General features: G+C 34.3%; 2 protein-coding genes across 4 annotated transcripts; both read left to right on the top strand.

Annotated features, from left to right (window-relative positions):
* The first annotated feature begins 7,582 nt into the window (after positions 1-7,582).
* Positions 7,583-17,655, top strand: LOC100245249 (double-stranded RNA-binding protein 2). 2 transcript variants are annotated; one of them, XM_010661657.3, is made up of 4 exons: positions 7,583-7,730; positions 9,033-9,280; positions 14,577-14,796; positions 16,124-17,655. In XM_010661657.3, exons 2-4 carry the CDS (start codon positions 9,035-9,037, stop codon positions 17,287-17,289), a joined length of 1,632 nt encoding a protein of 543 aa, XP_010659959.1. In that variant the 5' UTR covers positions 7,583-7,730; positions 9,033-9,034; the 3' UTR covers positions 17,290-17,655. The 2 variants fall into 2 exon arrangements, with proteins under 2 accessions (XP_010659959.1, XP_010659960.1); XM_010661658.3 differs by having other exon boundaries at positions 7,583-8,209.
* A 97-nt stretch (positions 17,656-17,752) lies between these two features.
* On the top strand, positions 17,753-22,935 carry LOC100255557 (pentatricopeptide repeat-containing protein At3g12770-like). Of its 2 annotated transcripts, none has more exons than XM_059742523.1 (2): positions 17,753-22,208; positions 22,664-22,935. In XM_059742523.1, exon 1 carries the CDS (start codon positions 19,607-19,609, stop codon positions 22,022-22,024), a length of 2,418 nt encoding a protein of 805 aa, XP_059598506.1. In that variant the 5' UTR covers positions 17,753-19,606; the 3' UTR covers positions 22,025-22,208; positions 22,664-22,935. The 2 variants fall into 2 exon arrangements, with proteins under 2 accessions (XP_059598506.1, XP_059598505.1); XM_059742522.1 differs by having other exon boundaries at positions 22,521-22,935.
* Positions 22,936-26,085: the final 3,150 nt, after the last annotated feature.

Below are 26,085 nucleotides of genomic sequence, written 5' to 3'. Positions count from 1 at the left end.
TTGGTCTTTTATAAAATTATATAAGTTAGGTAGTGTTTGTTTCTTACCTAAATAGAAAAAATCAAAATATTTAACTTTTTTCTCATTCAAGTAAAAATAACTTATTGATATTAATCATCATAACTAAACTAAACTTATTGATAACAAGTTCACTTTAGTTATATTAGTCGATATCAACAAGTCATTATCTTTAGTTTTAAAAAAAATTTAAATATTTTGAATTTTTCTATTTAATCAAAAAAACAAACATCACTTTATTGACATAAATAAGCATCATAATTAAATATGACTTTTTACCCATCAATATAAACTTTACAATAAACCATTTTGAAAAATTATGTGCCCCAAATAAAAACCATGACTAAATATGAATTTTCATAACAACCACAAAGTTTATAAATAAAAAAAAAGTTAATTCAATTCACCTCCCCTAAGGTTTTTGTTAAATACATTTAGTCCTCATAGGTTTGAAAATTCATCATACACCTCCCTTATTTTGATTGAAATGGGAGGTGGGTGAAAATAAGAAATGAAAAAAATAAGGGAAGTATTTGATGAAATTTCAAACCTATAGGGATTAAATGTATTTAGCTTAAACTTTAAGAGAGGTGGATGAAATTAATCCAAAAAAAGAATTATTTTTGACACCAAAATAAAAATAATGGAAAAAAAAGTCTATTTCAACTACAATAATACCTTGCTGGCAAAAATTCTTCTCATCACAAAAGGTAAACATTGTTGTGGTGATTTGCACTAGACTTAATACTTGAAAAGGGAAAAAAATGAGCAAATAAAGGATCAATATTAAGACACATAAATAATGTACAAGACACCTAATCCTGCATGGTATAAAAAGAAAATATGCATGCATATGAAAGGAAGAAAATCTGTGAATGGATTGTGGTTTTGAACCTATTCATCACTAACCAAACAACCTTCCTTTTTGTACAAATATGCTACCAGGTTTCAGTTCCTTACCATCATAGGTGAATAGATACCAAATATATATATATATATAATGTACACACACGTATATATATATATATATATATATGAACCCTAGCTGATTGCCAAACTAACTAATCAGAAATGGAGAAAGCTTCACTGAAGGTGGTATTCATGGCAGTCCTACTAGTTATTGGATGTGGTAAGCATCTATATTTGCTCTTCCATGCACAGATTTTTCTGTTGATTTACAATGTACTTATATCACATAATGGAAAAGAAGTGGAGTTATGAATATATTATTTGATGAGTAATAATGGAAAAACTGTTGGCAGGTCTGCAGTTGAGAGTTGAAGGAAGGTTAGAGAAGGGAGCTCAAAATGAAGCCATGGTGGGAGCCACCCGTCCAATGGAGGAAAAAAAAGTGCAGTGCAGAGTCCCCAATGACTGCATCCAAATCTGTCATGGCTGCCAGGTGAACAAGTGCACTGCCGGCCTTTGTGTTTGTGGCTGTTAACAACTGACCAAAAAAATAAATATATATATATGTTATGACAACTCCATTAATGTCTTGGTGAATAAGGGTGGTTCCATGCATGTTCGTCATTGGCATGTACTCCATCTTTGTAATAAGTAATGGAAGCTAATAATGGTATTGCTTTTACTATTTTGCCAAGTTTTGTGATTTTGATGAAAGGGTGAGGATCATATGGGCCATATTCTAGTTGATGAAAGTTTCCACAATTGATTCTCCAGTCTTGCTTGCCTTTCTTAGCTGAAAATTTTCTAAGTCATAAATTAGATAGAGGATTGAAAATAAGAAATTTATTCCATTCCTTATTCAACTTTTTTTTTTTTTTGGAGAATTATGTTTTGGGTGTAGATGGGCCTCCAAATTAACAAAAGGTCCATGTAACTCTTCAAATTGAGCCCAAGACCCGATAAAAGTATGGAAATTGAGTTGAAGGATATCATCCTTCAGTATTTCCAAAAATGCCCTTTGTTGATTTTGAGAAAAAAAATTAATATTTTTGAAAAATACTTTTATTTAATTTAATATTTTTTATTTAATTTAATGTTTTTTTAAAATACTTTTATGTAATTTAATATTTTTTAAAATACTTTTATGTAATTTAATATTTTTTAAAATACTTTTATTTAATTTAATATTTTTTAAAAATAAATTTATTTAATTTAATATTTTTTAATATTTAAAAAAATATTTAATTTAATATTTTTTTTAAATACTTTAATTTAATTTAATATTTTTGAAAAAAAATTAATTTAATATTTTTGAAAAAAAAATTATTTAATTTAATATTTTTGAAAACTACTTTTATTTAATTTAGTATTTTTGAAAAAAAATTATTAAAAAAAATTATTTAACTTAATTTTATAAAATATTTTATGTGTTCTTAAAGGGTATATTTGTCCGTTACTATTTCATATCCTTCAACTCAATTTGAAGAGTTATACGGACCTTTTGTTAATTTGGGGGCCCATCTACCCCCAAAACATAATTTTCCCTTTTTTTTTTTAGGTTATTTACTAAAAAGAAGAATGAAAATAAAAAGCTCATTCTCGAAATTCACTTTTAGAAAGATTTTAATTTATATTTTTTATATGGTATTGTGATTTAATTCTATTTATTTTTAAACTTGTTACCAAATGCACCCATTGTGAATTATAATGGAGGTTAGATATATAAGGGGATTTTATTCAAATAAAGTTTTTTAAAAACCAAGATGGTGACAAAAATTTCAAGTTAAACTTATTTAAAAAAAATTATATTTTTAAAAACAATTTGTTAAACATTTTTGTTTTTATAAAGCATTAAAAAATTGTTTTTAAAAACCAACTATTAGAAACATAGACCTGAAGATCCACCTTCTATAATTTACAATTTGGCATCTAGAATGATTACCAATTTTTCTCAAATATGTCTAAGCATGTGGACACCTTGATATAGAGTCTAATGTATACGTTAAATAAGGATTAAAAGTGTGTTTGACAATGATTTTACTAATCTTTTTAATATTTAAAAAAAATTCAAATATAACTAAATAATAAAATGGAAATTAATTTTGACCAAAAATTACAAATTCATAACTCTAATTAAAGTAACTACGTAAAATCTCAAATGCTTTATATATATATAGATATTTTGTTTGATTAATTGCACAGAATTTTCTTTTCTTTCCTTTTTGTTAGTTTTCTCCTTACTTTCTTAGTAGCCAAATTATGAAAACTAACAAGAAATTTGATCAAAACACTTGCCTTGTCTTTTGTTTTCATACTAAGAAATATAATTACTAATTCAACTTGGACATACTTAGCTTATCTTTGATTCCAAGGAAATAAGAAAAATAATGATAAAAAAAATATTTTTTTCATATTCGGTTGTACTACAAAAAATATCAAAAAATAAATTAATATAATTAAAATTAATTAAAAACTTATTGATTTTCAAATTATTTATTATCTTTATCAAAGAATTAAAATAAATAAAATGAGTTTCAAATTATATATAAAAATAATTTATTAACTTTAAATTTATTTTTTAGTTTTTTTTATTTTTCATTTTCTTTTATTTTTTCTTTGTATTTTCCCGAAACCAAACATGTTCGGATGGTCAAACTTTCTTCTCTTTTCTTATTTTATTAACTCCGTGATAATCAAATGGAAGATAACGGAAACCAAATCTAACTTTTGTACTTTCTCTACCATTTTCATAATTGGAAAACCAACCCAACCTCATTTAATAGACCAATTTGAGTGTAATAATCATATCTAAAGTTGCAACTTTTCTTTCTCTTTCCCATCGATTTCCCAACAACTAAAAAGTAAACTAAGATAAAAACCATGGACAAAATTATAAATTTGAAATTTGAGGGAATAATCTCTAATATGCCCCTTGATTAATCTTATAAAGACAAAAACAACTTTTTAAGCAATTTAGTTCTTAATTTTGGATCAAGATAGGTTTTATCAGAAGTCTTTCAATAAATAATAATAATAAAAAAAATCTTCAAGTCTCCATTTTTTCAAGAAATCTTCGAATTTTTTTCAAATCTTCAAGAAATCTTCAAATTTTCTTGAGGTTTTCAAGAAATCTGAGTCTTCAAGGAAAATCTTCAAAAGCTCTTCAAATTTTCTTCCATCTTCCAAGCGTTCCTCAATTGAAAATTTTATTTTAATATTATTTCTTGATTTTCTCAAGATAATAATGGTATTTGTTATGATGATTATCATTTATTTTAATTATTATAATTTTTTTATTATGATAGTTATAATACTTATTTGATTTTTTATTTATCAAATTATTTTATATTACATGTCAATTTATTATTAGTCAACCATTGACATGTAGCAATTAATAAGTAGACAAAATTTGTCCCTCCACAAATGTCCCTTTTAAAAATTTGTTCACATGCACAATTTGAGAGTGGAGTTTACAATTTTTTTAAACTTTGCTTTACTACCTTTTTTATTTAATTTTTTTATTTCCAATTAAAAATCAAAACACAATCAACAACCATTTGGCTTGATTCTTTCGTACTTTTTATTTTGCTCTTGAAGAAAGCCATTTGGGTATCCTTTTCTTTTTTACCATTTAAGGAATTTGTTCTTCTAGTTGAATTAAGTTTGTCATCATGACTCACATGATGGTATTAGAAGACATGATGATATTATTAGAAGTACATGATCACTTGTTGGTTGTGTTACTTTTAAGGTCTCACATGGAGATAGTGGTGTAGATCAATTCCTAGACTCGTTGCCTTTTTTTAGTGGAAGAAGATTTTAGAGCTACTTCTTAAGACTTGGCTAGTTGTGATTCTACTTGTTCAACCATGTTATTTTACTTTGCCCCGGGAGTTCTAAGGAGATTTCTAGATTTTTGGGAGAAGTTACTTCAGAAACCACAACTATCTTAGAAAATAAAGTAACTTTCACTCAGTTATCATGAAATTAGAATTTGCTTCAATTCTAACAACTTTGAATATATTATAATGAGTAGATATAATTCCTTAATGACTAAATTTATTTTTTTAAGACTTCATATAATGTAATATACATTTATTATAAAGAAATCTTAATTTTAGATTAAAAGAGGTTTCATCCACAAATAATAGATTATGAAATCTTCTAATAAAAGGAAATCTTCATGTTTTTATTTCTTCAAGAAATCTTTAAAATCTTCTTCGATTGTTTAAAAAATCTATGAAATTTCTTGAAGTGAAATCTTGAGTTTTCAAGGAAAATCTTTACGAGCTCTCTAAATTTTTTTCAAACTTCCAAGTGTGCTTTGAAATGAAAAGAACCCTCTATTAAGAGGGTTGAAAAATCTTATTTTGATACTACCTCTTGATTTTCTAAAGATAATTATTTTATTTATTATGATAATTATAATTAATTAGTATAATTATAATATTTATTTGATTTTGTATTTATTAGACTATTTTATGTGACATGTCAATATATCATTAGTCAATAATTGACACATGACAATTAATAAGTGGACATAATTTGTCCCTATACAATTAGAAAATCCCCTTAGGAGTAGTCATTTCGCTTTAGAGCCAAATGAGCAAAATCACATAAAACTAGGCTATGTCATCCCCATTTCACTTAATTTTAATTTTGAGGTTGGTTGAGGGGATTAGAGATGTCCAACTAAGCCTAAACCCCTTTTTTTTTTTTTTTGAATTCTTGACTCATTGAAGAGCAATCCCACAAATTTTCATGAGATTTAGTTATAATTTACCAAAACAAAAAATTATAAAAAGATTCATTAAAAATGGGGAAATGTTAAAGATGCTTTCCAAGCTAGGACATCCTCCAATTCACACTCCACTCCTAGTGTGTAGTTCCTCTACATACACTTCAAAGCTTCATTTCTAGATGAGGAGCTCTTAGATGCCCTATTAGTATGCACCCCTACTATTTTGCACCCTACTTGTTCTCATGGGTTGAATCAAATTGTATATTTTGGGTTGAGTTCCTAGGCACAAAGACTTCAAATTTACTACTTAACAAGTACGATGGGCAAACCTAAGGGATTAGGCTTTCGCAACAAATATTATGTTTTTAGAGTTACTTAAAAGGTATAAAACCACAAATGAGTTTGCAATCGAGTTTTCTCAAAGTGGATGGTAATCAATATGAAGTATAGCCCTGGGGTCTCATCTCAGCCTAGTTATATTTTCTAGAATACATACCCACTTACTTTCCCTAATGGAGTAGCCTTGTTCATCCAACAATTTGAGTCATGTTGAAAAGAGGCTTTACTTCACCCAATTGTTTGCTTTACTCAACAAAACAATTGAATCAAGTAGATGACATTATGGCCACTATGAGTGGCTAGAGCCTTTAAGTCAAGGGGAGGAAAGGCATGGGTCTCTCTGCTCAAATCAAGCGACATTAAAGAACTTGAGGTCTATCAATTCCTCATTTGACTTGTTTAAAAACACTTAGAGCTTGTTTGACAATAATTTTAGGAAATGTTTCTAATATTTCTAGTATTTTTAACGATTCTAACACTTGAAAATTGTTATTAGAAGAGTTGTTTCCAAGTATTAGAAAATCCAAAAATATTTCCTAAAATTACCACCAAATGTATTCTTGGCCAGTGAATGCATGTACACATCTCACACTACTTTCATAATATCTCAGTCACTTCAATATGCCTTGAGGTTAAATACCAATGTTAGGGTGTTAATTGGTTTAATAAGCTAGTGATTTGTGTGCCTTGTATTGGGCCACATAGGCTAGAAGAACCTCTTCATTGTGTTCTAGGATTGGATTTAATATCGGGTACAATTAAGTTAGTGACTAATTCTACATATTACGAGATAATTGAAAGGAAAGAAGACCTTTTACGATCTATTTTCTTTACCTTTATCATTTCAACATCTTTTAAATTAAAACGTTATACTAATTTATTAAATTAATTTTGAAATTAATATCATGCTTATTTACTAATTTTCTATAAAATAAAGTACTTAACACTAAATTTTTAAAAACATTATTCACTTCATATCTTTTGTATTAATATTTATGTTATTATGTTTTAAATTCTTTTTACCTATATACTTTCAAACAAGGAAAGTTCACTAAATATGTCTTTACTCGGGTTTCATAGATAGTCTCGGTTATTAATAATATTTTTAAATTTACTATTTTAAAAATATTCTACCAAATGGGTCAAAGATACAATTATTTATTTTATGTATAATTTTAGATTATTATCTAAATTTATTATAAGATCTTTTATGATATTTATTTCAATAAGATCATATTTCATGGCTCTTGTCATTATTATTTAACAAATTAATAATCATTGATTAATAATTAATAAATAGTAATTTCCATTTATATATTTTTAATACCTTTTGCAAATTAAACTATAATTATTTATTTTGTGTGCCTAATAATTAACATCTTTACAAATAAAATAATATATTCATTAAAATAATAATAATATTAATATTAATATTAATATTTTAAAATTAAAAAAAAATAAAAAATAAAAATAAAAAAAAAGACCCAAAATGATTGAAAAACACAATCATTTTCTTTTGGAAGTCTATAGTTTGGACACATGGTAAATATTAGATGTAAGTGGTTACATTACGTCGGCACTCAAATAAAGAGAGTTTGGAGTGGCGTGAAAATTTTTAGTTTGTTACTCAACTTCATTTTCTCAGCAAAACATTTTCCGTCTTTTTCCTGAGAAAATTTTTCTGACACTCCCTAATAATCACACAATTTCAAGGACCACAGAGGTCAGTCTCTTTCTCCAGAGTTTCAAACGCTTGTCACTTTTGTTATTGGGCTACTTTTTTCATTTTGTTAGGGTTTTCTTTTTTAGTGGGTTTGGGGTTGTGCTCTGTTTGGTTGCTGAGAAAAGGAAGTAAAGCTTTGGGAGTGACGTAATGCAATTATTTGACTTAGTTTGGAGTGTGCTATTCACTTTGAAAAATGGATAATGTGAGGATCGAGTTTTCTTCTCTTTTCCTTTATTTTCTCCGCGACCAACGGTGGGCGGCTTACGGTATATTCAGTCATTGTTGGATCTTAATGAGGTGGGGTTTAGAGGGTTCATGCGGATTGATTCTATCTTAAGCTCTGTTTGGTTGCTGAGAAAATGCGGAAAAGGAAAGAATGTAAATTTTTTTAGTCTTAGATTTTTCACTATTTGTGATCCGACAAGGCAAGATTCCACTGAATTGAGGGCAATTCAACTATTTGGTTAAGTTGGAAGGTGAATTTTTAAGCTTTTGGAAACCGAATCATTGAGATGAGATTTCAACTTCTGTGTTCGTCTTAGTTTTCCTTGGTAACCAAACAGGAAAAGGAATTATTTATCTGTCTATTGAATTCTTCTTTATGAATTGATGTTATGTTGATTTTCAATGTCTTTTTTATGATACTGTGTTTGTTTGCTGAGAAAATGCATGAAAAGAAAGACTTGAAATTATGGAGACGAGAAATTAGAATCTTCATCAGGCTGAGCCTCATACAATCATTTGGTTTGGTTTACTGAAATTTTCCTCTTTTTAATGGAAATTCGGAACAATGACTATGCAAGATTCAGAAATTCATTTTTCTTCTTTTCCCTGCTGTCTCAGGAACCAAATAGATGGTTACTGAATTTCTTTAAAGGGATAGAAGACAATTTCATATGATATTTTTCCCTCTTTGAACCACCTTTTGCAGAGAATTTTTATAAATTTAGTACTTATGCATGACTTCCTTCTAAGTCATTGTAGTTTTCCCATCAATTTTTTTTTTACCTTTTCTCCTCTTCTCGGTTTTCCCTTTTTCTTTTTGTGTAGCTGGTATGCTTCCTGTATGGCTGCTATACATTTGTAGCAGAAAACACAGTGGTGTAAGTTGGGATTGGGTTCTCCTTCCATTTTACATTGAATTTTAAGTTGCATTTTTGTCAACATAGTGTTGTTCAGTTGGAGGATTTTTGTCAACACACTGAGATTTGGGGATACTTGTGGTTGTTGTTATGTCTTCTTTTAAAAGTGGGAAAATCTAATTTCATTTGTTTTATATGTACATTGGCATGTATACAGGCATGTATAAAAACCAATTGCAAGAGTTGGCTCAGAGAAGTTGCTTCAATTTGCCATCTTATTCATGCATCCGGGAAGGACCAGATCATGCCCCAAGATTTAAAGCAACTGTTAACTTCAATGGAGAGACATTTGAAAGCCCTAGCTTTTGCTCTACTCTGAGACAGGCAGAACATGCTGCAGCTGAAGTTGCTCTGAACACACTTGCAAACAGAGGCCCTTCTAAAGCTCTGGCTGCCAGAGTTTTGGTAAGCATTCAGCTGAAATACTTTCCTTCTCTTGCTAGTCTCAGAGATCTTTTTCTAGCCTATTGTTGGATTATGTGTGTATTTCATGCTATCAGGCATACCAAAGGCCTAGTTAATTCAAGTTTGAGGGCCATTCTATCCTCAGAATGCTCTATTAGAGTCTCACATTAATATTTCTATAAAAAGAAATTGCAGATTTTGGATCTGATGGCTTTTTACATCCAATCAATGAGATATTTACCATGCATTACCCTCATGAAAGAGAAGAACTTTGCAAAGCATGAGCCCCTCCCACATGAAGTCATGAATGGTGTAATTTGTAAAGTATCACTGTGTTACACTAGGTGGAATTTGATTCCCTACATGTGTGTGTTTTCTCGCATTAAAACACTGAATGATTGATTATTGAGTTCAGATTTCTAATTTGAACGCAAAGTAAGTATTTATATCTCTCAGATAATGGCTCAAAAGCAGATCCATATTTGAATTTAAATCCTAGTAATCTTGCAATGAAACTAACAACTCTTTGTACTTCAGAGGCTTCAAGCCTTCTTCCTTCTCCAACAAATCTTGATCACGGCAGTTCAACTTCCATGGAAACCTTGTTAACCTATGGATTGAGAAGATATTGCTTCCTTTTTAGGATCCATTGAGAACATGGTGTTATCCCTATCTTCCTCAGTGAGAGATGTTCTATAGCCATATCAGGTTCTTTTTCTTTAAAATCTTTCTTTCTCTTCATCTCTAAGAAGAATATCTTGACTTGTTTTATCCAGACAAATTAGCTTGTAACTCTAAATTGCACCACTTCCAACCAAATCTCCTCCCCTCCCCCCCACCCTCTCGTCTTCTTGAAGTCTTCACATGGGCAATGTCACATGAAAGTGGATATTAACAATATTGTCCCATTGAGTAGAATTCAAAGGGCAATCACCCCTGACAAGTGTGTTCTCTGAAAACAAAGTGGCCAAATGGTTATAGTCTCATAAAGGTAGATATTAACAATATGCTTCAATTTGGGAGAACTCAAAGAGCTATTGACCTTGACAATTGCATTCTTTGTCAACAGAATGGGGAATCTATTAATTACATGTTCCTCCATTGACCATTTTCTGATAGCTTGCGGCAATGCATTTTCATTTTTGGAGGTAATTTATGAGCCATTCAAGAGCAACTCCAAACATGCTGGTCATTGCTTATCCAAAACCCAGGAGGGTGGTATGAGCATTCTTTAGCATTGTGCATTTCTTGCTATTATGTGGATGATTTAGACTAAGCGGGGGATTATGATTTTTTAGGACAGATAAAACATCTCTAGAAGAGTTGAAAAATCAAATTTAATTTTTGAGGTTTCTGTGAGCTTACCAAGGAATTTGAGACTATATGTCTTAATTTGATTCTGTCAGACTAGGGACCTGTCATTCTACCTTTTCAGGGAGTAGGTTTATTTTTGGTCTTGAGCTTTTTGCTTTTAGTTGGGTTCTACTCAGGGGTAGGATTTAGTTGCTTGTTGGGAAGGGTATCTCATGCTCTTTTGTGTCAAGATTTCCTTTGTGAATAACATTTCTCCACTTCTATATTTGGGGGAAAATTCTTCTAGAAAGAGTTGTTAAACAAATGGTGGATGAATTAGCTGTTTGGGTTCAAGATGAGGTTCCTTATAGGATGACAATCATAGGTGGCATTTTGATTGATGAGACTAAGAAAAGAAATGGTAAAGGAATGTCCTAAAATTAGGAGAATTTAGAATGGCTTGTTAGATAAATATAACTTTGATACAACTAAATTTATATACAAGGCATGGTCTACGATTGATTACAAGGAATGCTCCACAATGGGAATTTGGTATGCTGTTTCTGATTAAAGGAAAAAAAAATAGTGATGATTGATAATGATAAAATGGAGAAAAATGGAAATGTTGGCTAAAAATTTGCGAGATGATGGTTGGTGGTGGTGTTTTTCCATGGTGTTAGGTGGTTATTGAATTGCAATCAAATTGATAAATATTAAGTAGTCTGTAACTTGAGTTGCCGTGGTTTGAACTGATCTGATATCCTTCTCAACCCAAACCTGAACCAATATGTATATGTGCTGAATACAAGAAGTGGGGTTGAGATTTTATTGATCTGGAGGTTTCACCACCAATTCATTGTTATTTTTCCTTTTTAGTTTTAATTATAGTAAAATGACTTGAAATATGAAATTCAAATGGGGTTTGCATTATAAACATATAAAACCTATATTAAGTTGATGTTAATTTTAGACGTTTGACATTTGTGCCTGCCAAATATCATGTCAATCAGAAACTGTACCAAGCTTGAGCTAAATGTGCATATAAAATGAAACCAAACTGACTGAAGGTGGAGTTGGCAGTCAGTTCTCAGGTTGTACTGACACAAATTGCAGCCCAAGTGAAAGGTGCTAAAGCTGATAAATTGAAGTAAAAAAATAAAATTGTCTTGGGAAGTGGCTATTGAGATTTCCTAGGAAAGTGATGCTCTATGAAACAGATCTATTATGATCATTATGGTTTGAATTCGAACAGCTGAGATGCTAACCATAATTAGGTGGTTGCACCATTGTACTTGGAAAGCTATTACCCATATTTTCTCTTCGCATTTTTTATCCAGTTGGTGATGGATCAAGAAAACCTTTTCTGGGAAGATTTGTTGGGGGAACAAATCTCTTCAATCTCAATTGCCCCACCTTTATTCAATTTCAAGGCCTATGAAGTCCACCATTGGTTCTACCCTTGAACAGTTCTCCCCTTCATTGTCTTTGAATTTTAACTTCTGTTTAATTTACCCAATCATGAAATCATTGGGTTCTTTGTGCTTTTTTCATCTTTACGACATGTGTATATATTGTCTTCTTTCTCCTGAGGAGAGGTTATAGTTTTTTATTTCCTTGGGTTCCTTCTCAAGTTGGTCGTTCTATTGTTCCTGTGGAATCCAACATGCTCTAACCCAGCCAGTCTTACTCAGTTAGCCAAAGACCTATAGTCAAAGTCTTCCTTAGTCGATGACAGGTAAAAAGGTTAACACCATTGGCATGATGTAGTTTAAGGGACGAAGTAAGGCCCTCAACCCTGATTAACATGTTATGTGTTTGAGTTGGGGCAAAGTGGGTGATCATCTCTCTCTTTACTGTTAAGTGTTTAGGCTTTGGCACAGGGTTTTTAGATTTGTTAGGATTGATTGGATTACACCTAGGAGTGTGGTTGGCATGATCATAGTGTTTTGGAGCTTTGTGGTTGATCCATGGGCAGAGTTTTATGGCAAGTGGTGCAGCAAGTGATCTAGCTCACTACCATTTGGGTGATCTGGCTTTAGAGGAATGCCAAAATTTTGAAAAATAGTTTGAAGATTTTGGAAGCCATGTGCAATAAGTTCACTTTCTTTCTTCCTCTTTGCATATGCTTTGGATGCTTTCTTAGGTCAACCAATGAGTTTTGATCTTGCTACATTGAAGCCTTGGCTGCAACACCAAGAGAAGCTTTTGGAGGTTCAAGCTTAGTGGGGATCTCTGGTGGGCATCCTCCGGTTGAAATTTGATGGTTGCTCTATGTAAATACAGGACAACTGGGGATAAGGGTTGTATTTAGATATCACAGTGATAATAAGCTGAGATTCTTCTTTTATCCATTGGATGACACTTTTTCCCTTTTGGAAGGCTTCCTATAGGCAAAACCTTTATGAATGTTAAATTTCTGGTGGAGGATGATTCTGCTACTATCATCTCTTGGGTATCAAAGGAGAAAAAGGATTTGGGAGTTTGAAAATGTAGTTACACCCCGTAAACGATATTGATATGAGAATTGGGTTTTCTTTCTGTTGTGTCCCTTGTTCAGCAAACTATATAACGGATCTCCTGGCTAAATTGGTGGCCTTGCAGTTACTATCCTTTGAAGGGGATGGTATTTCTAATTGCTTAATCTATTCCTTTTTAGTGGAGTTGAGTTCTCAGATTTTTTTCCCTTCACTTCCCTTGTTGGTTAGATTGCATATTTAGGAAGAATATCTCATCCTTTTGTCTACTTTTCACTTCGACTCAATAAATTGATCGTTGAACAAAAATATAGAGTGGATCAGTAAAAGGGTTGAGAAAGCTCAGACTTCCAATGACGTTTACTGCAAGAATTTTCATGAAATTCATGTTACAGGAATGGCTATGAGAGGTAATCTTTGTTGGTTGATGAGGCTAAACCATGGAGGAATGCCTTCAAATAGTAGGGTTTTACACTAAGTTAAATTTATGTCAGCCACGTGGAAATTGCTAAAGAAACAAAAAATAGTAATCTAATTTCTTGGATCTTTAAATTCCCCAAAACTTTCTTTTCCAGTATTTGGTCATAACCTTTAGAAGATGTAGATTTCTCCTGAGCTTAAACTTTCCCTTTTATGACTCCATATTTTGACATCCATTTCTCAAACTCAGGCTTGAAGGAATGTGTTTGAGCTACATATTTTCAAAATATGATTGATTATGGTCCCATTTAGGCACAAAAGCCGATGGGTTGATGGCCATGGGTAGGGATTTCTATTTACCCTTGTTGGAAAAAGAGGAAATGTTTTCATCCTTCTCTTGTATCTCTTCCTTCTCTTGTATCTCATCCTTCTCTCCTATCTTTTCTTCTATTAATACATTCTCTTCATTTCTGATCAAAAAAAAAAGAAAAAGAAAAAGAGGAAATAATCCTACCTATGACTGGGAATGGTTGCTATTAGGAATGTAAAGAGATGTTTCTTGAATTTTTCATTTTAGATGTAAATGTTCCTTGTATTTGCTTCCTCGATTCTCCTTCTAGTATGTGATGGCATTAAAATCTCCATCTGAGGACCATATCAAGAACTAAGGCCCGATATTCCTGCTAGCAAACCCACAATCTTTGGTCATTCGAACCATAAACTATGGTGAGCCTTCATTTATGATTTCTGGACCCAGCTTGTACGTGGTTGAACCAGAAAAGATTCTCAACTTGATATTTGCCAACTTGTGTTTGTTTGATACTAGAAAGGATTCTCAACTTAATTTTCCACAGCTTGTATTTAGTTGAAACCAGAAAGGAATCTCAACTTAATTTTTCTTACAATAAGGCACTGGAGAAAGAAAAAGAGAAAGCATAGCGAAGATGATAACAATCTTTTTTCACCTCCCTGGTCATAATGGACATAAATTATCCTCTTTAAGATGGGCCCTTTCATGATGTGTTATTCTTTAATATGATGCACCAGATGAAATTGGAAAATGGATTTTACTTAGCAAATCAAATGTTTTGTATTTTTCTGCTGCATAGGATGAAACTGGAGTCTACAAGAATTTGCTTCAAGAGACTGCCCACAGAGCTGGGTTGAACCTTCCAGTTTATACCACTATTCGATCTGGACCAGGCCATGTTCCTGTCTTCTCATGCACGGTTGAGATAGCAGGAATGAGCTTTACGGGGGAAGCAGCTAAAACCAAGAAACAAGCTCAGAAGAATGCAGCCATGACTGCTTGGTCTGCCTTGAGAAAATGTATGCATCATCACTTTCTCTATAACTTTTCTTCAGAGTGTTCTGGTTTTATATAATAAAGCAGGCATTGCTTGGTCTGGGTGAAACAATGCATGCATTTTCTCCATAGTCAATGTGTCTTTATATGATCAGGGCACTCTTGCAGCTTTGAGTTTGATGTTGACTATTATTAGGTCAGTTAAAGAACAAGGAATAGGAGAAGAGAATGTGTTTTCTCCCTTCTTTCATTTTTGCTATTAATTAGAAAATAATAAACTGTAGTAGCAAATATATATATATATATATTGCACCATTATAATAACCCTAATATACACTCATAAATAATCTTTAACAAGGTAAATGGTGGATTTGCTTCTCAGTATGTCAAGGTATGTTGGATGTTTGAGGTCAACATTATTATGTTAGAAATTTGTAAGTATTTCATTTCTTTGCAATTAGTAATCATGAACTATATCTAGAATGTGAGCTTAACTGAACCTTAACCTAGCTATTTGGATTTGGCTACCTGAATTCCATATTCCATTCCACTTCTCTCCTAGATCATGTTTTCTGTTGTGCTAGTGCATCCTAATAATTTCCATTGTTTGTTTCCCATGATGTCCGACCAGATAGCTTCACCTTAGCAATCAGGGATGTCCCTCTGAGGCTTTCATACACAATCCCATAAAATTTAAGGTGTGAACTCGATTCAGATCAACTACTTAGAGTCTTGAAACTTGAATATTGATTCTGCACAAACCAATGAGGAACCAATTTTCTTGGTTCTCCAAATTCCCATTCATGTTAATGTAAATCCATAAGTAGCCTTTCTTTTGTTATCCTACGTTCAGAGCAACCTACCCTATTCTCTTGCTCTTCACTTGATTGAGTCACGGAGGACCACCCCAATGGATAGCATATCAACCCCTGTTTGATGAGGAGGCACCCCTACCCCCTGTCTGTAAACATGATACTAAACATGCACACACACACAGCAGAAAGTCATTCAAGTCACTGGACTGTCCTGTTCCTATGCCTCTGTAGACAGTCTAACTGGTGAGCCTGCTAATTTGAATTCCTAATTTTCTTTCCAGTAGACTATCGTATGTTCTCCTTATGTACTATATTTTTTATGTCCATGTCCTTTTATCAACTACTGTTATCAAATTTAACTCTAAAACTACCAACATGATGTATATTATTTATAGTTAATTGTTTCACTGTTTCTTATTTGAAATATTTTCACTATTCTAGATTTTCTTCTCCTAGATTTATTTCTTATGCATTGCGGGCCTTTTATACCTATATTCTTTCTTCCAGTTCTGAGTTATTTACATTTTTCAATTAGTGTCTCAACGGGGCTCACCTTCCTCTCCTTCAGTAGAGTCTGAATGCAATGAAGAACAGGAGCAGGTCATTATTGCTCGCGTTCTTGCAAGTTTAAGACCAAGTAAGTCGAACAACAAGCAAAATGATCGGCAACATGGACAGCAGAGGTCTGGTTCCATCTGCAGGGACTCAACTCCACAAACACCAATCTCATGTTCAATGCAGTACCAAAGTACGGTCGATCCTAGTTTCTTCCCTGAAATGGCCATGTACCAAATGTGGCAGCAAGAACAGTTAGCACAGCTGCAGAACCGTCTGTTGGCACTTCCCGTCCCACTGGCTCCTCAACCCAGTCCTCACTTTTTTCCATTTATGCAGTCTATGTTCCGGCCAGATCACTGTCTATACTTTCCAACAGAGGTGCAACAACCCATTACAATGGGACCCAGATTTTCAATTGCTGCTTCTGGATCATCATTCTATCTCTCAAACCATTTGGTTCCTGAACCAATGAGGGGCAGGTCCATGGTGACTATTCAAGAGATAGAGGAGAAAACTGAAGAACGATCCGAGTTTTCTCCATCTGAGGTTTCAGTTTCTCCTGCTCTTGGTGACAATAATACTGAAGCAATAAACCAGGAACCAATTCAGGAGGATAACAAACAGAATACTGAAGAGCTGGGAGGAAAGATTGCAACTTCTGTTCAACTCGAAAGGAACCAACCTGGACAATTTGGTTGGACCTCACGTAGGAGTGTGGATTCCAGATTAGGGCCCATTGAGTTCCAGTTGCAAAGGCCACATGGTTTTGACTCATCTCAATCTAACCCCAGACCCTATCATCCTCCAGGATTGAGTTCCTACAGAAGTTCTAGACCACCTTCAACTGTGGCAGCTCCTGTGATGACCAGAACTGGGGACCCTGTTTCTTCAGTAGGGCTTAGACCACAGAATTTGGCTAATCAGATGCCTGCCCCACCAAGAATGAGGACTGGAATTCCTCCATATTCATTCAGACCTAGGCCTGAAAGAATGGACTTTGGAAGAGGGCCTCCTAGAGCCATGGCGCCTGCAGTTCAAATCAGAACAGTAGTACCAGTTTGCTCTGCTCCACCTGCAAGAAAAATTCCAAGTTCCAGCCAGGAGGGACTGCCACCCTATAGGGAGAACAAAAATGCAGAATAAGAAGACATGCCAGCTAGTTCAGACCTTGGTAAGCTTCAAATATGATCCACAAGCAGCCTATGAAATACTAAATGCATCTTTGTTTCTTTTTAAGCTTTTGGTAGTATCCATGCTGAGGGACTATCGCTACTATGGCTGTGGCTCAGGAGCCGCCGGCGCTTCAAATAATTCCATATTCTATATATAATAAAATGAATGGTTCATCAATATATGTTTGAAAATCTGAGTTAGACCATTTCCGCCTAACTCAGATTGAATTGAGTTTCTACTTAAGATAAAGAGGCTCAAACCTGTTATGCCCTACTGTAAGAAAGTACATTTTTGTAAAATGTGTTAAATTTATAAAGGTGTTTATTATTAGTTTTATTTTTGTTCATGTTTTTAAGGGGACTGGCAACTTGCAGGCTTGTGCCCCATGATACGGTGCAAATGCAACACCATGTAGCTTCTGTTATTACATTTGCCATCAGAACCATGCTTTCCGTCAGTAGTACTAATGTTGCTTGGAATTTGTAAAGCTCTTCACTCATGGTCAGAGATGATGATCAATGAAGAATTATAGAAGAGCAAGCTTTTCTTATTTGGACATTGATCTCCTCAAGTGACACAGAATTACATAATCTTTTCAATTCTCTGGGACAAATGACACTGAGGATTCTCCAAGATCGAACAGGAACCTATGATTTGCCTGCTGAAATGACCCTAGAGGTTTGGCCCTGATTCATCCTTGGAGCTCATAACCATGCAGAAAGAATTGCCAAATACTTGAAAAAAGGGTCCGAAAATCCAGCACATGATCAGCTCCTTATCAGAACCATTATCTCCCAGCATGCACACCATAGCAAATTTCATATAGAGTTGGTACTTGATACTCCCCTCAGAGGAACCCAACCATACTTCCGTTGAAGATACTGTTCCATTGCTCCTTCCTGTCTCGATATATATCCACTGCCCGTCCAAAACCAAATAGGCCGGAAATGGGGTGTGCCAATGGCCAAGTTCACTACAATGACTACATAGAAGTCACCTGAAGGGCAATCTTGGTAGGACTTAACCTTGTTACTGGAGTTGATAGCTGCTACGGAAGAGATTGATCCGAGTCCATGAGCGTGCTTTACAGACAGTTTAGCAATTCTCTGGTGCCTTTCTTCTAGAGTGAGATTTTTCGATAGCTCAGGTGAGTATGTGGGGAGGAGCTTGAGGCTGAAGCCGGGGGTTTGGCTGCTGGGCATGGTGGTTGCAAGAATGAGAAGAGCTACCGTGGTCCAAGACAGGATGTGGACTTCATAACTGGCAATTGCAGCCAATTTTTAACTCCTGATTCGGTAGGTAATATGTATGAAAGGCCATTATGGGAGGCATTTTTTATACCAGTTGATAAACTGTTCTTCCAGTTTTCCCTTAACCCCAAAATCCACACTCATTTAATATAGTCGATGCAATAGCTTTAGTTAGAGCAAAGCCTAAAATGGTATAACCAACCGAGTGTTTAGCCAATGATGGATTTCACGCTATGGAATGGATCAAAGAACTAAATACGTTTCCAATACCAACTTCAGCTCCCGCTAAAGCAATTGTAGCAACTTCGGCACCATTGATTTTGCACCTTCTAACATCTCGAGTTCAGAATTCTCGTGACGCTATTTTTTCCTTGACAATTGTGGGGAACTTCAAATGATAATCCGTCTGTTGCATTGGAAAGAAGATATAAAAGAGCTTTTAAAAGGAATTTTTGGGAGAACAATCAGATTTAGGCTAAAACGGTATACATGGTTCCACTGTATGAAGAAAATAATATGGAAGTAATGCACAATAAGAAATGGAGGAAAGATCATTCGTGGCGACTTAAGCAAAATCTCCTATGATCGTGTGTAATCGTATGTGGTATCTTCCATCCTCAGAGTTATCAATCTTATGAATGTTGCCAAGATTGTTGCCAACGATTGCTCTGTCAGGGTGTGCTTCTGCTTTTGGAAAAACGGATAAATGTGGGGATCGAGGTCTCTTTTCCTTTGTGTTCTCACCAACCAAACGAAAGTTGGCTGTCGTATGTGCAGTGTTTGTTGGATCTAAATGAGGTGGGTTCTTGGAGAGTTCATGTGGGTGATTCAATGTTGAGCTCTGTTTGGTCGCGGACAATGTGCAGAAAAGAAAATAAATGAACTTTTTTAATCTTTAAGGCAAAATGCGACTCGATTGAGTAGAATTCAACTACTTGGGCTTAGTTGGGGGTGAGTTTTTAAGCTATGGAAACCAAACATTCGGCACAAGAAACTGCTTAAAATCGAATTTGCCTTCAATCTGATCTCATGTTTTCATGCCTTCTCCATTTCATTTTATAGCCAACAAACCCTTTTCGACCTGCAATCCTCTCAAAGATGGCCAATTCAACCAACTGCCAACCATTATCCACAACTTTCTATCACTATTGCGAGAATCATCGAAAAATCTTATATGGGTCAAGTCAACTCACGCCCAAATCATCACCAATTCTTTGTCCACTGATCAATTTGTGGCTACAAAACTTGTTAAGGCATACTCTGATTTGCGTAGTTTGGAAGCTGCACGATACGTGTTTGATCAATTTTTTCAACCAAAAGGTTTGCTATGCAATGCTATGCTTTGTGGGTATTTGCAGAGTGGGCGGTACAGGGAGACCCTTGAGTTGTTTGGGCTGATGAGATCTCGCAATTTAGAAGTTGATAGTTGCTCATGTACATTTGCACTCAAGGCGTGTGCGAGCTCATTGGATTATGAAATGGGTATGGAGATTATTAGTAGTGCAGTAGAAAAAGGGATGGAAAAGAACCGGTTCGTGGGGAGTTCAATGATTAGTTTTTTGGTGAAGTTTGGTAAAATTGGTGAAGCACAAAGGGTATTTGATGGAATGCCCAATAAAGATGTTGTTTGTTGGAATTCAATCATCGGTGGTTATGTGCAGGCAGGTTGTTTTGATGTGGCTTTTCAGCTGTTCTTTGAGATGCATGGTTCTGGAATTAAGCCAAGTCCTATAACAATGACCAGCTTGATTCAAGCTTGTGGAGGGATTGGGAATTTGAAACTAGGGAAATGTATGCATGGGTATGTGCTTGGATTAGGACTGGGCAATGACATTTTGGTGCTTACTTCATTTGTTGATATGTACAGCAAAATGGGAGACATCGAAAGTGCTCGTTGGGTATTTTATAAGATGCCTACTAGAAATTTGGTTTCATGGAATGCCATGATCTCAGGGTGTGTTCGAAATGGTCTGGTGGGGGAATCATTTGACCTATTTCATAGATTGGTAAGAAGCAGTGGAGGTTTTGACTTGACAACCATAGTTAGCCTCCTTCAGGGCTGCTCTCAAACAGCAAGCTTGGCAACTGGAAAGATCCTCCATGGTTGCGCTATTAGGAGTTTTGAATCCAACCTCATCTTGTCCACCGCAATAGTTGATTTGTATTCTAAGTGTGGTTCCCTCAAGCAGGCAACTTTTGTCTTCAACAGGATGAAAGACAGGAATGTCATTACATGGACTGCTATGCTGGTCGGGTTAGCACAAAATGGGCACGCAGAGGATGCTCTTAGACTATTCGCTCAGATGCAAGAAGAGGGGATTGCTGCCAATTCTGTTACTTTCGTTAGTTTAGTTCATTCTTGCGCCCACTTGGGCTCTCTGAAGAGAGGAAGAAGTATCCATGGTCATTTATTTCGGTTGGGCTTTGCTTTTGATATAGTGAACATGACAGCTCTGGTAGATATGTATGCTAAATGTGGAAAGATAAACTTAGCTGAGAGGATATTCAGCCATGGATCCATCTCTAAAGATGTTGTTTTATGGAATTCTATGATCACAGGTTATGGTATGCACGGTCATGGGTATCAAGCTGTTGGCATCTATCATAAAATGATTGAGGAGGGGCTCAAGCCAAATCAAACTACCTTTCTTTCTCTTTTATCTGCTTGTAGTCACTCGAGGCTAGTTGAACAAGGGATCAGTCTGTTCAATAGCATGGAGAGAGACCATAACATTAGACCTATAGAGAAGCACTATGCTTGCTTGGTGGATCTTCTTAGCCGAGCAGGCCGTTTCGAAGAAGCCCAGGCATTGATTGAAAAAATGCCTTTTCAACCAGGTACTGCTGTTCTCGAAGCATTGCTGAGTGGCTGCCGAACTCACAAAAACATCAATTTGGGGATACAAACTTCTGATAAGCTGCTTGCTTTAGACGCCATGAACCCAGGAATTTACATCATGTTATCAAACATATATGCTGAAGCAAGGAGATGGGACAAGGTGGACTACATCCGAGGCCTAATGAGGAATCGTGGGCTGAAGAAAACACCAGGGTATAGCCTGGTTGAAACAGGAAACTGGGTCCATACCTTTTTCGCTGGAGACAATTCACATCCAAATTGGGAAGAAATTTACCACTTCTTGGAGAGTTTAAGATCAGCAGTGGAGACTTCTGGGTATGTGCCTGATACCAGTTGTGTGCTCCGTGATGTGGATGAGGAAATGAAAGTGAGAATGCTGTGGGGGCACAGCGAAAGACTGGCAATTGCCTTCGGACTTTTAACTACACCAGCTGGAAGCTTGATTAGAATCACTAAGAATCTTCGTGTATGTGGAGACTGCCACACTGTGACCAAATACATATCGAAGATAGTTAAGAGAGAAATTATAGTGAGAGATGCTAATCGATTCCACCACTTCAGCAATGGGGAATGCTCCTGTGGTGATTATTGGTGACAAGGGCCTTCTTCAAAAGAAATGACTTCAATTAATTTTTATTCTCATGTTGTATTGGTTCTTGATAATATTTATCTCTAACTAAATTTCTCAGAGACATACTAACATGCTTGCACTCACAGACAGACAGGAAAGGCAAGTCAGTAGACTGTCTTGCTTCTGTCTTTGGAGGCCACCCTTATTGGTATGTTTACTAATTTGTTTTAGTCTCTTCTTTAACAGTAAATCAACAAAAATTCTGCCAATGAACTGTTCTTTTCATGTATAATTAAATCTGATTCTACGACGAATAACATGATTAGTTTTACTATTTTTATGGTTATAATCTTTCAAGTAATCCAGATTCTGTTTTTCTCGATTGATTTCATCTGAATTGTGGACTTCTTACATGAACACATTGTTTCTGCCATTCTAGTTTATTTCATATGTATGAACACCTCCTCTCCTCCATTAGAACTCTAAAGTAATGAAGAACAGGAACATGTCCTTATTGCAGGTGTTCTTGCTAGTTTAAGACCAACAAAGTCGATTAACTCCAAGCCAAATGATAACAAGGACGGACAGTAGAGATCTATCTGCTAGGTCTGCCTCCATCTTTAGGGGCTCAACCTCACTAACACCAATCTTGTGTCATTGCAGAACCAAAGCTCTATTGATCCAAGTTTCTGCCCTGAAATGGCTGTGTACCAGATGTGATGACAAGAACAGTTGACAGAGCTCCCCACCCACTAAGACACTTTGAAATCCGTCTCTCCAATTATTAAAAGGGGCTCATTTCAAGGAGGGCATCTTGTAATTTTGTAACTATCATTCTTCATATTTAAGAAAGGGTTTCTTTTTTTAAACTCATCAACCAGTTTGAGATAACCAACATATGCGTAGCCTAATAGTTATGATTGTGCTCCTTGGAATTAAATAAGCTCACATCAAAAGTTCCATGCAACATATATTTGGTACCATTCCAATATTTTTGAGAGTACGTAAAGTTATATCTTGCTAGCAAATTAATAGAGAATGCAATATCTAGTTTGTGTATAGTTTGCAAGAGACACGTTTACCTCAATTGTACTACGAAATGATAATTCAAAACCGCATAAATCTTTATTATTTTCACTAGAATGAAATAGGTTCCTCTTCTTTATTGGGGAGCTTAATAGATATGTTTTATCTATATAAAAGTGCTTCAAGATTTTCTTTATATATGTTGAGTGATGAACTAATACTCCATTTGGGAAGTGTTCAATATGCAGGTTGAAACAAAATTGTCTTTTCAAGATCATTGATTTCAAATTCCTTTTTTCACATTGTCAATTGTCTTTGTGAGTTCTCCAAAAGTTTCAACAAGATTCAAATTATCCATAAACCATACAATTGTAAATTCGATTGCATTGACAAATAGTAGTATTCATATATTCTTCCCTTAGTAGATATTCATTGAGGGAGTTCTACCATATGCGTCTAAACTGCTTTAATCCATACAAGGATTGTTATAGTTCAATTGTATTCATGCTATAAGGTCTTAAATTATTTGCTTCAAGTATTTCAAATTCTTCAAGAATTTCATACATATGAAATTTTAAATTGTTTACTTCAAACATATATATATATATATATATATATATATAACAATGTTTATGGATCAATATTAACAAGTCGTAGCTACAATTAAAAAGACTTGTATCAAGTCCTTCCTAGACTACTATATAATTGAGTTATTTATGGGAAATTTCATGTTATAAATAAGGCTTAATATCTCATGATTTTTTTTTGGGTATACAATGAGTACATCACCTGTCACATTCATATCAATCACCCTCATAATTCTAAGGAAGCTATAAAACTTTCTCCTATCGTTTCACTTTTAGTTATATTTCATGCCATTGACATGGATTTCAATATTAAGGGCTTATGATAGGTATGATTGATATAACTTAATACTTCTACCAATAAAATTTCTACATAATCCATCATATGAACATTGTATTTTGATTGTAAATTAAGGAATATATACAAGAACTTAATAGTTTTCTAAAGCTAATCCATGCTTTGAGAATAAATAAAATTATTTTTAGATTGTGACAATAAAATGGTTTTCACATAACTTTGAGCTATGAATATATTTTTCTTCTATAACTTTATTTTATTAATAAGATAAATGCTATAAAAAAAAAAAGAATAATATGTAATATTTATGATATACCTTTACACAAATACTCATAAACTCATAATAAAAATAATCAAGTAATGTTAGTAGGTTTTGTGTAACTTCTATGACAAAATGTTGAATAATACCTTTCATATGACTTTAGGTTGTTTTAGCTGATGGGGTGGTTTTTTAATTGGGTAATTTTCTTATAGTGTATCAGTTCTACATCTGTGGCATCAACTCTATCTTAGAGATATAGAGTATCCGCAACTACAAGCCCTCGAGTGGGAATGGGATCTACTGCTACTGATAGGTTGAAGAATCTGGATCTGTGAGATATGAATATGAAATAATATATGCTCTCTTTTAAGGTGTCCTTAGTGGACCTGACAGTTCATATGAAGTAGCTTTAAGGGAGCCCTTTGTTCAAAATATTATGTGTAAAATTTCTACATAATTTCTCCTCATATAAAGTATGCATAGCTTTGGTTATATTTTTATAGCTTCTAATTATAAGAAAAGTATAATATAATTTCTCGGATAACTTCAAGTTACAAGGATTTTACATATCTACAAAACTTCTAGTTATGAGAATTTGACATTAGTTATAAGTATAACAAGGTATGATGGTAACGACCTGCTCTTAACCATGTGGATATTGTCCACTCTGGAGCTAAAGAGGTTCTTACGGCTTTAAAACGCATCTATATGGTTAAAAGGGACTCATACTTATATGATGTGAGGAGCTTTCTCCTTTATCTGATGTGTGATATCACAAACACCCCCTCTCCTACTTCATGCAGACACAATGTCCTCATTATGTCTCATGAAATTATTAAGCCAAACAAATAAACACTCATCACAAAATTAAACAAACTCCCACACTGAAGTCGTAGATCAGCTTTGATACCATTTATAACAATTTGCTCACAACCATATAGATATTGTCTGCTCTAAACCTAAAGAGACCCTCACAATTTTAAAATGCGTCTACATGGTTGAGGACTAATACTTATGTAATATCAGGAATTTTTTCCCATATCACAATGACAATTTTACATAGTTTTTGAATATAAAATTCCACATAACTCTCATGGCTAAAAACTATATAAATATTCAAACCATAGATTTTAGCTACAAGAATATAAGAAAACAAAATTCTCACAATTTATGAAGTAATTGTTGGTGTTGTTCCCAACTGGAGTCAGGTCCATCCAGCTTCACTAGAGTCAAACAAACTTCTTCCCTTGTTCGTGCTTCTTAAGGAGTCCGCCCAGCTTCACTGGAGTCAAATGAACTTCTTCCCTACACAAAAGAATGTCCGGACGGGTGGTCCAGACACGCTCCTTCGAAACTTAAGTCAGATGAAGGATAACTCTAACTATTTTTTAGGAAAGAATGAGCATATATGTGTGCATACCTTGTTCGTGCTTTTTGAAGGGTTTATATAGAGTTGATGGTACCATCTTTGATCTTCTAGTGATGATTGCGTAGACTGTCAACGTCGTTATTACGGTGCGGACTGAGCAATCACATCAAGTAAGGCGCGCTGATAGGTGTCATTTGCTGACTATTGTGCCAAAATCTCGGACCATGTAACTCAGATGTCAAGCGACTAGTCCGACACTCAAATATCAAGCGTGGTTAACCACGCATGCCAAAAATCCTGAGGACTTGACTAGATGGATTTGCCCGTCTGATAGGTCTAGCCGACTCGGCTTGTCCATTCCATCTAACATTGTAGGCCCGTTTGAAAGGTCATCCGACTTAGTTTGTTAATTCCGTTTGACATTGTGGAAAAATGGAAGCTTCTCACTTTTGGTATCAGACAAAGGATGGAGTGATCCCAGACGGGTTATTTGTTTATCTTGGATGGCCAAAGGGTCTTGAATTTGGAAAAGACACATGGAGGGAA

This window comes from Vitis vinifera, chromosome 14, assembly GCF_030704535.1.
Source record: "Vitis vinifera cultivar Pinot Noir 40024 chromosome 14, ASM3070453v1".
NCBI lineage: Eukaryota > Viridiplantae > Streptophyta > Magnoliopsida > Vitales > Vitaceae > Vitis > Vitis vinifera.
This window is presented reverse-complemented; position numbering and strand designations above follow the sequence as displayed.